At 53.7% G+C, this 17,198-nt stretch overlaps 3 protein-coding genes across 3 annotated transcripts; all 3 read right to left on the bottom strand.

Moving 5' to 3' along the window:
- Window positions 1-6,863: 6,863 nt before the first annotated feature.
- LOC103532436 (avidin) lies at window positions 6,864-8,580 on the bottom strand. The gene is made up of 4 exons (XM_008498194.2): window positions 8,495-8,580; window positions 7,869-8,082; window positions 7,293-7,413; window positions 6,864-7,018 (listed from the first exon to the last, which is right to left on the bottom strand). The coding sequence occupies exons 1-4, from the start codon at window positions 8,564-8,566 to the stop codon at window positions 6,919-6,921; spliced, it is 507 nt and encodes a 168-aa protein (XP_008496416.1). The 5' UTR covers window positions 8,567-8,580; the 3' UTR covers window positions 6,864-6,918.
- Window positions 8,581-9,731: 1,151 nt separating this feature from the next.
- Window positions 9,732-11,993, bottom strand: LOC115599903 (avidin-like). The gene is made up of 5 exons (XM_030467557.1): window positions 11,406-11,993; window positions 10,670-10,771; window positions 10,347-10,551; window positions 9,887-10,007; window positions 9,732-9,809 (listed from the first exon to the last, which is right to left on the bottom strand). Exons 1-5 carry the CDS (start codon window positions 11,478-11,480, stop codon window positions 9,776-9,778), a joined length of 537 nt encoding a protein of 178 aa, XP_030323417.1. The 5' UTR covers window positions 11,481-11,993; the 3' UTR covers window positions 9,732-9,775.
- A 1,040-nt stretch (window positions 11,994-13,033) lies between these two features.
- LOC103532403 (avidin) lies at window positions 13,034-14,489 on the bottom strand. The gene is made up of 4 exons (XM_030467558.1): window positions 14,349-14,489; window positions 14,014-14,224; window positions 13,412-13,532; window positions 13,034-13,167 (listed from the first exon to the last, which is right to left on the bottom strand). The coding sequence occupies exons 1-4, from the start codon at window positions 14,418-14,420 to the stop codon at window positions 13,122-13,124; spliced, it is 450 nt and encodes a 149-aa protein (XP_030323418.1). The 5' UTR covers window positions 14,421-14,489; the 3' UTR covers window positions 13,034-13,121.
- Between the last annotated feature and the right edge of the window lie 2,709 nt (window positions 14,490-17,198).

The following is a 17,198-nucleotide window of genomic DNA, read 5'->3' as shown; positions in this document are numbered from 1 at the left end:
CACAATCACAGGAAGCTGAGTGGAGCCAGGGTGGTGCAACAGCCCTGTCCCCTCATCCCGGAGCTGCTGTGAGGGCCCTGCAGCTGGGGGGTTGCTAAATCAAGGGCCCTGGGGTTTGTGGGGATCACTGGGTCCACAGGAGGCACTTAGGAGAGACCCTGATCTCTAGATGGAGACCAGCTTGGGGTGTTGGGGGTGTGATAGGTGCAGGCAGCATTGCACCCATGAAGCAGAGGGTGCTTGTGCAGGTAAACGTGATATAAAATTAAATATTGTGTCCCTGCCTAGGGGGCTGGGGGGGAGACACAGCCAGGGAGTAATAGGATCAGGTCACAGCTCTGCCCTGGCTAGGGCAGGCAGCCTGCAAACATCCCCAGGGAAACTCTAGACCTTGTTTTCATTTATTTTTTTGTAGTTCAAGGGCAGGGTGTTTAATAACACAGTTTAGAGTCCCTGACCCAGCACTTATCGATACCTTTTCAGTCATCTGAAATAAAACACAGAAATTCTGGCCAGCAAAGCAGGGAGCAGCTGCTTGGAGCTGATGTTTGATCAGGAGCAATGGGGTCAGCACCATACTCCACAGGGCTCTAGCTTGCTTGGCCAAATGTCCATACGGGAGATAACTCTGGGAGAGCACGCAGGGAGCCAGGTGAGTGCAGCAACATCAAACACAGCCAAACACACACTCCTGACACCAGGCACTGCCTGAACCAGCCAGCTTGCAGAATTTTTTTGTGAGGAAATCTTCCAGCAGAGGCTGGGATGTCGCAGAACTCAGAACTGGTCCCACTGGAGACATAGCTATGCTGGGAGTTTGAGGAGCAAATTGTTCCATGTTTTCAGCCCATGGTGCCCCAGGGCTGCTGTTCATCTTTGCTTTCTGTGTTCCTCCCCTGTGCTGGTTCCACAGTGAGCAGCTCTGGGCCATCAGGAGGAAAGGAGCCCAGCCTGGGACTCACACCTTGGGTTAAAGGGCAGTGATGAAAAAAATGCCTGGAATGAGTCCTCCAGTAAGAAGGTTGTTTCCATCTATACCAGCTGGTATTTCTACCACCTTTCTCCTCCTCCCTGCTCCACGACATCTTTTTCCCTGGCATACTGTAGGTTCAGAACACAGGTGATGCTCACACACACACACCTCTGCATGCTGGCTTAGGTTGGTGTTATGGTCCCTGCTTGCCCTCCCAACTGTGTTCCCTCTGTTTTTTTTTTCCAAGTTCAATCCATGTTCCACACATGTCCCAGCAGGTGCTGGCATCAGCATTGTGGAAGCATGCTGACAGACCAGAAACATGAGACTTTCAAAGCAAAATATCCTTCTCAGCCTTTGGCAACTCCCATATGAGCGCTGCCAAAGGGAAACCCTCCTTTTTTTTGCTTGGTGATTCCCCCTTCAAGTGTCACCAGGGCCATCTGCTTTCCACAGCAGAAATATATTGAAAGTTGAGAAAGCACAAAATTTGCCTCCTTTTTCTGAATAGGGTCTGGGCTGTGTGCTTTGTGGCTGGTACAAAACACCTCCTGCTCATGACTTTAGGGGAATCAGGTTTTATATACATATATATATATTTTTTTTTTTTTAAATAAAAAAAAAGGAATTGAGTGTTTCTTGGGGAGGTGGGAATTTCAGTCAGTAGCAGATGTATAAGACATGCCCTCTTTTGAAAGGGAAACCTGAAACTGGTCTCAGCACACATCCTATTTTTAACCACCTAGCATCAGCTGCTGGTTATTGGTTGGACAAATTACCGGAACTCTGAGCACCCAATTAAAAAAAAAAAAGAGCTGGAAATACAGAGCTGTAGGCACTGCCTTCCCCCAGATCACAAAGCCAGGCTCCTCAAACCCTGAGCTGCTGAACCCCCAAGGCAGCTGGTGTTGATGGGATCACATTTTCCAGGTGTCTGAAGAAGAAGGCAGAGAGCTCGGGTTGGGATGCCTGAAAAATCCCGCTTAGTGCCAGAGGCATCCTTCTCCTCTCCACTTTCCCGTGTCATGCGTGGTACAGAAAGGGCTTGCCTGGAGACCCCAACATGTGCATTGCTCAGGGGACACGGACCAACCAAGGGGGTCTCTCTTGGGATGGGCTGTTTGGGATCTTCCCCTACCCCACCCTCCCCCGCAGCTGCCGGCATCCCGCCCGCCCAGCGCATCCGCCGGGACTGTGAACGGGAGGCTGTCGGCTCTGCAAAAGCCATTTGCAGCCTCCCTGTGTATCTGTGACCCTGAGAAACTTCCTCTGCTCCTCTGCCAGGGGGAAGGCTCTGCCTGCAGCCCAGCCCTGGGTCATGCTGCCCTTTGCATCAGAACCAGGCTGTGCCTTGTCCTGCTGCCTGCTCACAAGATCCCCGTCCTTGGGAATATTTGGGAGGGACCCCGAGGGACAAGTTAACCGCAGCAGCAAGTTTGCAGGTGCGCTGCCAGGAGGGGACAAGGGGCAGTTCCCCATCCCTAGGGACCCTGCTACCCCCGGCCATGCTGTGTGAAGCACCCGCCCTGCCCCCCCCCCCAGCAGGGTGGCTGCAGGGTGAGGCAAATTTCGTGGGTTCGAGGCAGGGCAGAAACCAGAGCTAATCCCTGCATCCACACAGAAACCTTTTTGTTTTGTACCTGGCCTCCAGTCTCCACGTTATGCTGAACTTGCCCGAGAAAGCTGAACCTTCAGGCTGGGAGCTGCTGAAATGCAGCAAATCAGCGCGGGCAGAGCCCTTCTAGAGTTAGTGCCTTCTCCTCAGTGTCCTGGGTCTCTTGGATTTTCCAGCTTGTTGTTATTTTATCCAGGTGAAAACACTGGTGCCAGTCCTGCAGGAGATCCCAAATCACAGTGGCTCATGCAGCTGTCATGGAGGGTACAGAGCGGAGACATGAGGAGGGGCACTGTGTTCCCCACTGCCCTGATGGGTGCTGAGTCGTGTGCCTCGAGACCCAACACCCTGTAGTAGAAGCTGTACCAGGTGCTGGCATCATGTCCTGCTCTCTCCCTGCTGGAGAGAGGATAAGAAGTGTTAATCTGGCTGGGGCCAAACCCCATTCTGAGATCACCCACCCTGTGGCACACCCAGGCTGGCCAGGCCACAGGGTGGGTGACCTTAACCCCTGCTTGTCACCAGTGACAAAGACGTTTAACCCTCCCAGTCCTGCCCTTCCATATCCCATGGGATTTCTCCCTTCTCCAGCCTGGAGTGCATGAAAGTTTGGCACAGCAATGGCTGGGACCCAGTGCTCAGCAAGTGGCTTTCCAGTCCTCAGTGAGGCTGTCAGCTGCTTCTCACAGGAGCATGCAGGGTCTCCTTCCTGTTGGTGTCCACATAGCACTGTCCCAGGAACACTGTCATCTGGGGTGTGTCTGAGTCTGGAAGGGTCCAAGTTGATGTGAGTCATGGTAATGAGTCACAAAGTCACCTTCCTGCACTCCTCTGGCACACCTGATGCAGAGTGATGCCCCCTCCTACACACCTCACAGCTGCCAGTGCACAGTGAAAGAGAATGTGTGTTGTGAGACCAGCCCTGCATCCTGCTGGGACCCCTCCAGTGGTGAGGTGAGGATTTCAGAATCACCAGCAGCAGGGCCCTGTAGGTAGATAGGAACCAGAAGCAGCCATCCTTGCCAAGGACAGGCAGGACCATCTGGCAGCTGGTGCCACTCCTCCAAGATCCAGAGAAGAGGCACTGCAAGGCCAGCGTTGTGGCTTGGCATGCCCAGCCAAGCAGGGACAGGGGGTCCTACTCCTGCCCCACCATCCTGACTCTGCCTGGTGAGTTCTGCAGCATCAGGGTCCATGCCAAGGACATTGTGATATTGCTGTCCTTCAGCCCAGCCACTGCTCTGGGCTCTTTGTGGCAAGCTAAGGGGGGTGGATTCTTCTCATGGTTGTGTTTTGTGAGAAAGAGGATTCCTCTGTTTGTCTGTCTTGGGATGTATTCCCACAGCAAGGAGCACCCTTGCAGGAGCACTCTCTGCATCTTTACAGCTTCCCTTGACACTGCATGGTGCTGGTCCCATCAGCTCTGCCAGACCAGCCCCAGCTCCCTGCTGAGCACTGCAGTCCCACCAGCAGGTTTTGGGGTCTAACAGTGTGGCTCCACCATGTACCTATCATTGCCCATCCCCATACCCTCCTCTCCTCAGGACTCACATGCTACCAGGGACATGGTGAGGACCACTGCAAAGGAATCTCTACCCATGGTTGTGGGGTGGGAAGTGCTGGGTACAGCTTCCTCCCAGTCTTGCACCCCAGCCACCTTTATAGGGCTGTAACCCGAGCCCCAGGAGCACCAGGCTGGCAGCCACAGGGCAAGTGGCCCCATGGCAGTGTGCCTGGAACAGGACAGACGAGGTGAGGAGGTCTGCATGACCTGGGCAGTGGTGTAGGAATGTGAGGATGAGCACTGCTGCGGAGAGATGTGGGGAGCCAGGCTTTTTTTTTAAGACCCTTCTTAGCAGCCTGGAAAGCACCAAGTACTTTCCTTGGGAATTCACATCCTCCTGCCCATGCAAGCTGCAAGTTATTATCTGCTTAAACATATAACTGCTCACTGCCTTGCTGGTGCTACTAACCTGGCCAGAGTGTCATCCAGGTGGTGCTGGGGCATCCCAGGGAGAGACAGCACTGCTGAGGGGTGAGAGGTCTCACTCCTGACCTCTGTTTTAGCAGCAACAGCATTTGCCCCACATCTTCTGATTTTGCTGCTTTTGCTTTTGCAGGAATTGGAGGAAGAAGTAACCCACCAGAGGGAAACTGAGGTGTTTGCTAAACACATTGATGTAAACACTTGGAAAATATGAAACATGCCTCTCAAATCAGTATTTTTTCTGCTTTTTTAAAAATGTATCCAACATATTCTCAATTAACAGATTTTTACACCAAACTTAACTAGCTTCTGTTTTGTACCATGCCTGCCAGGCACATAAAGATAAGAATGCTAATCAGGTCGTCTCCTGGTACACAATCAAGACAAAGATTTATAAATTTAGCAAGGTAACAAGGACTGAAAGATTACAGTAATTAAAAGAGAAGTTCTTGGGATGGCAAAATCTTTGTGTCATCTTTGGCAAGTCTGTGTGCCAGTGATTTATGAAAAGACAGAACCCCTTTTTGCTGTAAAAAAACTCAAAGAGAAAACGAGAAGACGCGGGCTCTCTCTTCCTCCCCCTTCTCTCGCCTCTTCGGCTTCAGCTACGGGACAGCATCAGCAGAGGGAAAAGCGGAGAACATCAACAAAGCAGGAACGGCGGCTCCTACGCCTTCCCCCCCCTCCAGCCAGAGGCCAGGGCCGGCAAACGGTGATAAAACTTAACTGCTCTCTTGTTTTTTTTCTTTCCTTTTCTTAGCAACACTCTCCCCAGGGTGACTAATTTACATAAAATCTCTCCTCTTGTAAACTTGTTTTTTTTTTACTTCTAAAGGTGGTGTTATTTTACTATAAAGGGGGTGTTATATTCTCTTTTCCCTGAAATAAATTTTTGTAATTTGCTTAAATCATAAAGCCTGTTATTTTTGTAAATTTGTGTGATGTCTATGAGTAGTGGCTGATTTTTCCTCACAGTCAAAATATAAAATAATAACTCAGACCATAACACACACACAGCATGATAGTCAGCCTTCTACTTGGGTTTCTTGCTTATGTTTCCTGCTCTTAGGGGCTTTGGATGTCCAGCTTGCATTGTCCCTGCCTTCCTGAGCTGCTTCCCAGCTCACTGCAGTGCCTGGAGCCAGCATAGGGCTGTGGGCACCTGAAAATGAAGGTGGGATTCAGCTGCATAAATGCATGCCATCTCCAGGGTGGCAGTGTCTGGGGCACTGGATGGCAGTGGGGCTGCAGGTGCATAATGGGGCTGAGGGATCCCACCACTCAGTGTCCCCATGAGCTCCAGCAGATCCTGGGCCCCTGCTGTTGCTCATTGCCTCTCACTCAAGTCTTGATATCCCCAAAAGCTGGGGTGAGCAGAAACGACCCCTCTCCTCACACATCACATCCTTGCTGCCTTTTACAGTCCCAGACTCATGATCTTACCACAAGGGCCTGAGAAATACCCCACGGAAGATCTCTTGCTCTAGCCCTGGATGCTACACTCTATCCTTTTGGCCTGTCACCATCCCCTGACTTTCTGAGCTGTTTGGCAGGGACAAGCTGCCCTGTCTGAGGTGTCAGGGAGGTGGCAGCCACCATTCCTCATCACAGCAGCAACGCATCCTTCTAGTGTGCTGGCATCCCTTGGGTTGGGTTATATTTGTAATGATTTTGCAAGAGGCTTCGTCTCCACCTATGGACCTGCCAAAAACTTTGCCTTGAAGGAGCTGACTGAGCTTGGCAGGTGTCCACAGGGACAGTCAGAGTGGCACTAATGAAACACAGTGTAAGGGGAGGAGAGGTGGGGTGGGATGCAATGGGATGCAATGGGATGGGGGCTTTTGCTGAGCACATTTTACTTCAGGTGCCTTGCAGTGTGAAGGCAGTACTTGACTGACTTCTCACTTCTATTGATGTTTTTACCTCCATCACCCAGCCCTACAGAAACTGGAGTCCTGGAACCAGGAAAGTGGTGGAGCTGGGTGTGAAGGTACCCCAAAGAAAGTGGCTGGATTTGGAATGTTGATGCCACCTATGCCACTGGCACCTGGGTGTGGAGTGATGGCACAGGGTGTGAGTTTGGGTTAGGATGAGTTGAGAAATAAGCTGAGGGAGCTGGATGAGAGGAATGAAGGAGGGATCCAGATGTCCCTGGGAAGGGCTGTGGGGATCCCTCACCTCTGCAGGGTTATCCATAGGTACAGAAGCTGCCTCAGAAAGGGATCAAGGGCAGTTTTTTAGAAAAAGATGACAACAGCTGACATGAGTTTTAAATTTTATTTTTCTGTGAGAGGCTGGTTTTGCTTGACTAAGTGGGGGCTTGGCTGCATCCAGACCATGCTGTCATGGAGCAGGTAAAGATGTGTCCTCACAGGATGTGGACAAGCTTGGCAGAATCTTTCCTTTTGGGGTGCGTTTTCGTGTGAAGACATTTCTGCCTACCCTGTGGGAAGAAGAGAGCTCCTGTGGGATGGTTCACAGACACCATGCATGTGGGTCTGGCAGTTCTGGCAGGTGAAAGGAGTATCACTCAGTGACCCACAGGTTTCCTCAAGCAGTTGCCAGGTACCCCTGGCCAGGACAAGCTCACGTGGCTACTGGCATCCCCTCTGCAAGACCACACTGGTAGTTTCCCAGGGGTGTTCCTGTTACCTGGGGGGATGTTCATCCTCAGGGGTCTTGAGGAGGGCCTCTCTGTGGGGCTGCCCACACACTACCTTGTGGCTTTCCAGTCCTCCTGGAGGGACTCAACAGCTTCACGCAGCATCCACATGGTGGTGAGTGTCTCCTTCCCACCCGTGTCCACAAAGCACTGCCCCACGAAGGCAGTGGTGGCATCTAGGGGAAACATTTGGTGAGGGTTGTTGGGAATGACACCCGCGTTTGCTGGCTGCTTCCCCTGTCTTGGGGTCCTCCTGACAGCAGCCCTTTCCCCTCTCTGATGGCAATGTGCCCACCCAACCCATGCTGGGTGGACCTGCCCTTCCCCAGCAGCTCCTTGGTGTGAGGAGGGCTCTGCAGCACAGCATCCACATCCATAAAAGGTTCTGGAGCCACCATCATCACCTGGGGCTGCTCAGCAGGAATGTAAAGATGCTGGGTGAGAGGGGGCCTGCCCCGTGGAAGTTCAGCATTGCCCCAAGCCCCATGCAGGGCAGGTGCCAGTGCCTCCCTCTGCTCTGCTGCACCAAAGCATCACCCGGTAGATTTCACAGCAAAGGAAAAATCCTGCTGGCTGCCTGCCAGGCTCCCAGTGTGCCCGTGTTGCCAGCCCCAGGGGTCTCAGCACTTACTGGAGAACTTGTCCCAGTGCACGGTGAAGGCAAAGGTGGGCCAGCCCCCCTCGCTGGGCTGCTGCTGGGCACCTTTCAGGGGGGAGGCGCGGGCACAGGTGCCGGTGAGGGTGACCTGAGTGAGGTATTTTCCCCTGAAGTCCCCGTTGCTGCTCACCACAGAAATCTCCATCAGTGAGTCCTGCTCGTTCCTCCACAGCCCACTGAGCTGGCACTGAAGGGACATTGACACGGGTCCTCTACCCCTGTGCATGCCACAGAGGAGGACAGAATCCCTCTCACTGCCCCACAGCTGGAGCAGCAAGCCCCCCAGCACAGCCCTCCCCATGGGAGGGGATGCCCCATGTATGGTGCCCCAGACACATGTCCCATGGGATGAGATGCCCCGTGAATGGTGCTCCTGGGCACAGACCCCCTGGCAGGGAATCCTGTGTGAGTGGTGCCCCTGTGGGAGCAAATATTTCTGTAGCTGCTACCAGGTGGCTGAAGGAGACTCAGAAATACCCTGCCCCTTGCCTGGACTCATTGTCCCAGCCTAAGATGGCAAATAAGAGAAACCCCCTGGCTGCTCATGCTGCATCCGAGTACCATGTCTGCACCATCCCCATCCCTGCCCATCCCCATACCTTCCTCTCCTCAGGGCTGACACATGCCACCAGGACCATGGCGAGGACCACTGCAAAGGAATCTCTACCCATGGTTGTGGGGTGGGAAGTGCTGGGCACAGCTTCCTCCCAGTCCTGCACCCCGGCCACTTTTATAGGGCTGTAACCTGAGCCCCAGGAGCACCAGGCTGGCAGCCACAGGCCAAGTGGCCCCTTGGCAGTGTGCCTGGGACAGGACAGGTGAGGTGAAGAGGTCTGCATGACCTGGGCAGTGGTGTAGGAATGTGAGGATGAGCACGGATGTAAAAAGAGGCAGGAGCACAAGGATGGTTTGCACATTCACCATCCAAGAGGCTCTGCCAGCCCATTCCTTATGCTGTGACAGAATCCTCAGATTCTGGGCAGAGGCTGACACTGTCCCACTGTCACCACCCCAGTGCTCCCATCCAAACACGGTGCTGCAGCAAGCAGCTCTTGCAGAGGGAGGGGTAAGACCCAATGCTGATGAACATGCAATGCTCAAGGAGTATGAGCTGTGCTCAGCCACAGCACCCCTCCAGACACCTGCAGGCACCCCTGGCACACCATGTCCTGTCCCCTGCCACCCCAAAACAGAGATTCAGCACCTCCCAGGGTTACTTTCAGTTCAAGAAACTTTCAGATTCAGACTAGGAAGTGAGTTTCCTGGAAATGAGATTTTAACTGGAAGAAGTGTCTCTAATTATGTCAGGCAGAGGCTTGGGGCTGAGTCTGCTGAATGTCCCCTTTCCCAGAAATCACACACATTTCCTAGAAAGAGTTTTGGGGCTGGATATTTTGCAGCTATTGGCACTGTGCTGCCAGTATGGAGCAGCCCTCGCTGCCTACCAGCAGCAGGGACACAGCTGAGCCCCTGCATCTGCCTGCCAGAGAATTGCCTCAGAACTTGAGGCCTCTGAGACAGGTTTTGGGGTGCAGAGGGGGTCCCCAGCTCCCCCTCCCAACATATTCACATGGCACTGGGCAGGGAAGAGCCAGTACCAGACCCTACTTGGTGTTTGATTGTCCCTTTGGGATGGGTCCCTTGGCCCCCGCTTCATAAAACAGCAGACTGAGAGCTTCACTCTGTACCCACCAGAGCACTTTATCACAGCCTCCCTCAGGGCCAAACACAGACTGCACAAGGTTGTGTTTAAAGTAAATTATTTTTGTTTTGGGGCACAAAAGCTGATAACAACTCTGTTGCTGGTACACACTGGTGCTGCTGGGGTGCCTCCATGTCTCGCAAGCCCAGATGAAGTGATAGGCTTCTCTGTTCTCCTATCAGCCCACGCGAGTGAAGGTGTTGTTGCCAATCCTGTGGGGAAGAAAAACCCCCATCAATACCCACACAGCAGAGGGGCTGGGGTCCCAGCCAGGTCTCCCTTGGCTCACCTGGTGGCTTTCCAGTCACTGGACAGGGAGTTGCTCTTCTCCCTCAGCAGCCAGGAGGTCTTCAGGACCTCATCCCCATTGTCCCCAGAAAAACACTGGCCCACGAAGGTAGCTATGGAGTCTGGGGGAGCAGGGGCTATTAGAATCCCAGCAGAATCCCAGATGCTTGTGGGGCTTCACAAGTACCAGTGTGTATCATCCTGCCAGAGCCCAAGTGCATCCAGGGGTTGGCAGGGAAATGCTCTGCAGCAGGGATGCTGTTAAAGCAACTCTTGGTGCCACCTGGCCCAAACTGTTTCAGCAGATGTTGTGCTGTCTGCAGACAGCAACCAGAGTAGGGAGAGGTCAGGGAAGGACAGACTGGGGCCAGGAGAGGGAACAGAGGGACTAGGCTTGGCACTGGGGTTTACTTCAGCTCCCATCTCCATCCCACCGCCCCATCCTTGCTGCTGCTACCCACCAGAAAACTTCCAGTTGACAATGAAACCAAATGTGCATTCATCCTCATCCAAGTGCTGGGAGCCACTGAGGGGGGATGGCTCAATGGGTTTCTGGGCACTTGACACGGAAGTGTAGTACACGCCAGAGAAGTTACCATGGCTGTCAGCTGTGGACAAGTTCATCTTGGAGCCCAGATCATTCTGCCACCAGCCCGACAGGTTGCACTTCCAGGGAAGAAGCAGACATGTCTCTGGGGGCTGCCTGGACACAGCCCCTACCCCTGCCCCCCTGCCTGACCCCCCTGCCCACACACCCCCGATGCCCACGGGGGGTGGCACTCACTTTGCCTTCCCTTCTGGAGGCTTTCTGCTGGGTACTGGTCACCTTTCCCTCCTTGGTGCCGTCCGTGTCTCCTCTAGGGATCTCAGCTGACTGGCAGAAGAGCTTGGAAATGAAAGACAGGAGAGGGGCAAGCTGTGGGCTGCGGCACAGGGTGTCCCCAGAGCCCTGCCAGTGCTCAAGCACTCGATTATCAGAGAAGTGCTTTCTCAAGTAGCTGCCACCTCAGCCGTGTCATCAGGGCCAAAAGCTGGGGTAAGCCGAGCAAAAGGGAGGAAGTGAAGAGGGAAGGGGAAAAGCAGGAGCCCACCAGAGCCCTCGGGTTCATGGTGGGCTCCTACACATCGCATCTACAAGGTTCTGGCTCCTGCTGCAAGCACTGCATGTCCTGTCCCACTGAACTCCTCCTCGGGCAGGGACATGTCGCCCCTTGGGGCTGGATCCTCAGGTTGCCCCCATCCCAATTACCCTGCTTGTCCCCGTGGTGGAGGTCCCCAAACGCTAACCCCCTGCACCAGGGTCCCCAAGCGCAAGCCCCTGCACCAGGGAAGGGACCCCCAGACACATCCCTCTGTGGCCACGGACAATCCCAGAGCATCCCTCTGCCCGGTAGGAACTCCGGTCAGTGTCGCCCCCAGGACAGGGCGTCCGTCTACTGCCGGGGATTCCCCCTGCACTCCGCTTTTCCCGGGGTGGTTCTACTCGTGTCCCCCGCGGACCGCGGGACCCCCTCTCCCACCTGGCTCCCAGCCGCGGCCCCGGCCAGGGCCGCCCCGACGGGCAGGGCGAGGACGCAGAGGAACCGGCGGCTCATCGGGTTGCGGCGGCTAAAGCGAAACTCGCCGAACGCGGTACACTCATCCCTTTAAACCCCGTCCGGCCCGACCCCGTCTCCGCCTCTGATTTTTGTTTCCCGTAAAAGTACCGAAAGTCAGCGGCGGGAGGTGGAGATAGAGAATGGAGATAGAGGAAGGGAAAAGGATGGGGTGTGAGATGAGAAAGGGATACAGGTTTGGAGATGCAGTTAACGATGAGAATAGGGATGAGGAGGCAGATAGGGTATTGGGACCAGGATAGGAATAGAAGATGGTGATGGGAATGTAGACCGGATTGGGAACAGAAACAGAGAAGGGGAGAGGGATGGGGATGGAGATGAAGACAGGAACAAGGGCAGAAACAGAGATGGATGTGGGGATATAGACAGGGAGAGAGATTGGGCTCGGGGGGAGTAAGGAGGGGGATGGAGCCGGGACAGGGCTGGTGTTGTAGCCAGGGCGGGCTGGAGTTTCCCGCTGCCAGGGTGGGGTCTGGGAGTTCCTGGTCTGGGTCCAGCGTTTCGGGGCTCAGGACTCGGGGCTACACCCCTGCCCTGCAGCCGTCCCCGGCTCTTGGTGACTGCAGAGAAAAGGCAGAAGGTGAATAACAGGGGCAAGACTAGGGGGTGTGTGTGTGTGTGTGTGTTAATGCTTGATGCGGTGTGGTGGTTCCGGGCACTTGGCAGAGAAGGAAGCAAACCTGCCCCGACAGCAGGAGGAAAGCCCCGGCTGCTGCTGTAGGGAAGCAGGAGAGCAGGAGTGGGTGGTGCAGGAAGCGGACCTATTACCGGGCACCACTTGAAAGAGATTGGCCTCATCTCCTTGACAGGCACCCCTTAGATACTTATAGACATTAATAAGATCCCCTCAGCCTTCTTTTCTCAAGGCTTAACAGCCCCAGATATCTCAGCCTATCTTCATAAGAAAGATGCTCACATCCCCTCATCATCCTTGTGGCTCTCTGTTGGACTCTTTCCAGTATATCCCTGTCTCAAGGGATCTGGAAGGGACCCATCAGGATCACCGAGTCCAATCCTGTCCCTGTGCAGGGCACCTCAGGAACGTGTCTGAGAATGTTGCCTCAGCACAGCTCAGCACAGCTCAGACTCTACACCGGGCACACACGGCTCGGCACGGCAGAGCTCAGTTCAGCTCTGCTCAGCTCAGCTCTGCTCAGCTCAGCTCGGCTCAGCATGGCCGGAGCCGCAGCCCCCGTGTGTCCAAGCCCCATCCCTCACACCTGCGTTCCTGACCCCCATGTCACATTCCCTTTGTTGTCATCCCTCACCGCTGCCCTCACCTTCCCGGCCACAGCCCAGGGGAGGCCGAGTGGTGCCAGGGCTAGCAGCAGGTGGCCACCGCACCAGCCCCGGCCCGGTTCTGCTGCCTGGGCACGGCGGGGGTGATGGGAGAGCAAGGCAGAGCCCGGGGGCTGCCACAGGGTGGGAGAGGGTCAGGGCAAGGGACAGACAGAAGAGGGAACAGGGGAGGGGGGTGGGGGAAGTGGGATGAGGCGGGGCTGAGCCCCGGCGCAAAGAGGACAAGAATCGGGTTGGTGTTTGCATCAAAGCTTTAATGGCAACACTGGAGGGGGAGGGAGCAGGGGTCGCGGGCCGGCCCGGGAGCCCCCGTGCTGCCCCTCACTCCTTGTGCAGGCGCAAGCGGGTGAAGATGTTGATGCCGACCCTGTGGGGACACAGAGGAGGAGACATAGGGGTGAGCAGGGCACCATCACATGGGTGAGAGGACCCCTTCCTGTGCCGAACCCCCACACTGCCCCAACCCCCCCCCATCACGTTTGCTCCTTGGTGGGTCCCCTCCCTGTTGAGGCCATGCAGGAGTCCCCTACCCTTGGTCTCCCCAGGATGGAAGGGCCCGGACCCCCAGGAGATGCAGGAGGACCCACACAGGGCAGGGACAGGGGGCTCACCTGGTGGCTTTCCAGTCATCCTTTATGCTGTCCACACTGGACCTCAGGAGCCACATTGTCTTCAAAATCTCCTTCCCATCCTCATCAATAAAGCACTGGCCCGTGAAGACGGTGGAAGAATCTGTTGGGACAGGGACAGGAGGTGGAGGTGAGCATGGCTGCAGCAGCAGGTCAGTGCCAAATCTTGGCTCTGCAGCCTGCCCCAGTGCCTGGATCTGTAGACCCGGGATGTTCCTGCCCTCTGGAGACAGACATGATGGGGAAAACAGGCAGGAGGGTCTTATGTGTAGATGGACACCAGATGGCTGGTGGCACCTCCTTGTCCCAGGCATCTTGGTCCCCAAATGCATGGTCTCCCTCCTGGGACTGGGAGGTGACACCAGCCAAGGAACCCCAGGACAGGGATAGGGGAGCATCAGGGACACCACAAAAGACTGGAGAGCACTGGAGACACCAGAGGGGAAGGGAGAAGATTGTCAAGAGTACTGCAGGAAACGGCAGAAGAGCATCAGTGACACCACAGGGAGGGCAGGGGCGGTCTGGGGTCACCATAGGGAGGTCAGGGAGAGCACACAACAGGGAGGCTGGGAAAGAAGAAGCACCTGAAAAGCTCCAGTTGACAGTGAAGCCGAAGGTGGGCTGTCTGTTCTGGTTTGTGTGGTGCTGGGACCCTTGCAGTGGTGACACCTGGATCTCATTGGAGGTGGCAGACACAGCTGTGTGGTAGGACCCGGTGAACTCGCCTTTTCCATTCAGGTTTGAGATGGTCATGTTGGAGCCCAGATCATTGACCCAGCGCCCAGTCAGGGAACACTGAAGCAGAGAAGACTCAGATTTGTTGCCTCAGTGCAGTCTGGGCAGGGCAGGAGGAGTGGGGACATCCCAGAGCTGCAGCCCCTTGCCCATCCTGCCCCATGCATCCCCACCCCATCATTACCTTTCTTGCAGAGAGGCTGGGAGCCACCAGGGCCAGGCTGAGCACCAGGAGGAAGGGAGTTGCTTGCACCATTCTGCAGCAGGCAGACAGCTGTGTACCCAGGGATGTACTACTCGCAGGCTGTGCCTATGTGCCTACTTGCCCTCCTTTTTATGCTGGTGGCAGCTCTGGCCAGATCATTGTGCAATCTGGGTGTTTCCAAATACTCTGTTCCTAGCCGTTAAAGTGGGTGTTTGCAGTCAGATATTCCCAGAAGTGCCTGCTGGTACAATCCCTGCTTGCTCACACTTCCCTAGCACCTCATGGGGAGGTTTTGGCTGCTGCAGGTCAGTGACCAAAACAGATGCTTAGCTTGGGAAAACCCCTCTTGGTGCCTGGTGTCCCTCTGCCACTCATTTGCCACCTCACTGCTGTGCCCAGGGTGTATTGGGATGCCAAGCAGCCTTAACCCCAGTGCACCACAGAATAAACCACAGCAATTGCCTCACTGTGCTCTTCGTCCTGAGGTATCCTCATGCAAACCCACTCTGCACTGGGCTCCTTCTGGGGCTTCAGGTATCCTTTTGCAAACCCACTCTGCACCAGGCTCCTTTTGGGGCTTTGCTTTATCCTCCTCAGCTGCAGGTCAGGCTACAAAGCATCCAGTCACCTCTCACCAGGGCTGGCATGAAGGTTTGCTCATGATTTTACAAGCTGGCTTTTATTGGAAAGATATTGTTTTGTTTATGAGAACCAAACATGCCTTGAATATCTTCAATGTCACATTTTAGTGCTGACAAAAATTGTATTTACACAGTGATTCTTAAATAACTTAAAGAATGTTTTTGCATGATTCCCTTTACATTAGAGTTGCTACTGGCCAGGGAGGGTGAAATGACTTGGTTCACACCAGATTTTCTCTGCAGAGGAAAATCCTTAAAGATTTTAAAAGAAGTGCCTTAAAATGTTTTCACAGTGACAGCTGATAGAGACATATTCACCAGAAAATGTTCCTTTTCTTAAAATGCAGACAAGGCAACACTATGCAACATCTCAGAAATACTTCCCGATTTTTTTTCCCCTTTCACGTTTGAGCCTCGGCTTCTCACCAACAGTAAAATTTATCTCTAACCAGGCTGGGGAGCATTGTTTTTCTGCTGCTGGCATCTCAGTGCTCCTCTCTGCAGGAGGCTTGCAGTCCTCTTGCACCCCTGCCCACATAACTCTCCAGCCATTCATCTGGACTTCACAGGAAATTCCTGTCCCAATGTTTGCTCCCCTGTCTAAGAAATTAAAGGCACAACAAGGTATGTTTTCCCACACAGTGGCTGTTTTCTTTGGCTGTTTTTTCAGGAGGGAGGCACAGCCTGGATTGTGGCCAAGGTCAGTGATAATGAGCACGGATGTTCTAGGAAGGTTGTGGGGTGCAGGACAGGCAGGCACCATCCCCTTGCCATCACCATTTGCACTGTGCCATCACCTTGGTCCAGGGAATTCACAGGGGCACCCTGTGGTCACAGGGGTGGGCAACACGAGGTCCCCACACTGGCACCACTGCTGATGTCAACCTATAGGTCATGAACAGCCACAGGTTTGTCCTTGCATCAAAGCAAAAGCACTGGTGCTGTGTGCCTTTCCTTTTTCCCATATGTAACAAACTCTGCCTATCCCAACAGAGAGCCCTGCAGGTACAGGGATCTGCTCAGGGCTACAGGAGCTGGACATGTTGACCAGGCTCAGCTGAGGCAAAACTAAAACAAGCCAAGAGCTGGTATATCTCCAGGGAATCTGAACTCTCCAAAGGCCAGCCAGAGAAGGGGCTGTGGGCTGGCAATCATTCCTATGGCTAAATCCTGCAATGCAGTGTCTGAGCCCTGGTGCAGCAGGCAGTGGGCAAGGGGGCAGAGGCAGGCAGGGAAGGAAGCCAGAGCAGAGAGTACTGAAGAAGTTGACAGTCAGCAGGGCTGTGGCTTAAACCCATGTATGTCAGGGAAGAATAGCAAGAAGGGTCAATCAAAAATTAAATTTGCTGCTCAGGCTGGGATTGAGTCAGCCTTGGAAAACAGCAGTACAGGTTAGAGAAAATCATACCTGTAACCTGCTGCCCATGGAGAAATAAACTTCACTCAGAGAGAAGCAGTGATGTGTTTATTGATAAAAAACTACAATAATTTAACAAAGTTCAGCAGTAAACCTTCCAGTGATTTAACAAGATTCAGTGGCATGGTATGCTTGATATTTACTGTGTAGAGGACAGTCAGACAAAACTGGGAAGCATGAGGTTCAGAGAGGACCCTCTTGCTTTCTGCTGAATTCATCAAAGATCAAGGTGCAGCTGGATCCAGTCCTAGTTCCAGACTTGGTCAGTGGTCTATGTCTAAAGATTGTATGTGCATAATCAAACTAATACAATCTTAATAGAGCTTACAAAGTTTAGCAAGCTATTAGTCACTGAGGAACTTAACTCTGAGGGTAATGAGACACTGGCACAGGTTCCCTGGGGAATTTGTGGATGTCACCTTTCTGGAAGTGTTTAAGAACAGTTTGGAACTGGATGAACTTTACGGACAGGGGGGTTGGAACTAGATGTTCTTTAAGGTCCCTGCCAACACAAACCATTCTGTGATTGTATGATCTGTTGTGGCAAGAAATCTCTCAACCTTGAGATGCATTCTTCCTACTCAAGGAGAGATCTTGTTGTGCAGTTGGCTGTCTTGCAAGATAGCTTCAAGGATTCTTGGACTGCTCACTATTTATGAGGCTAAGATGATTAGAGTCGCTCATATTTCCATACTGACCACTGATAAAAGTTTGTTCTGAATTTGTTTTGATTCGGATACAGACTGACACTGTAGTTAGGAGGGCACATTG

Source organism: Calypte anna, chromosome Z, assembly GCF_003957555.1.
Source record: "Calypte anna isolate BGI_N300 chromosome Z, bCalAnn1_v1.p, whole genome shotgun sequence".
NCBI lineage: Eukaryota > Metazoa > Chordata > Aves > Apodiformes > Trochilidae > Calypte > Calypte anna.
Note: the sequence above shows the minus strand (reverse complement) of the source record. Positions and strands in the feature narration are given on the sequence as shown.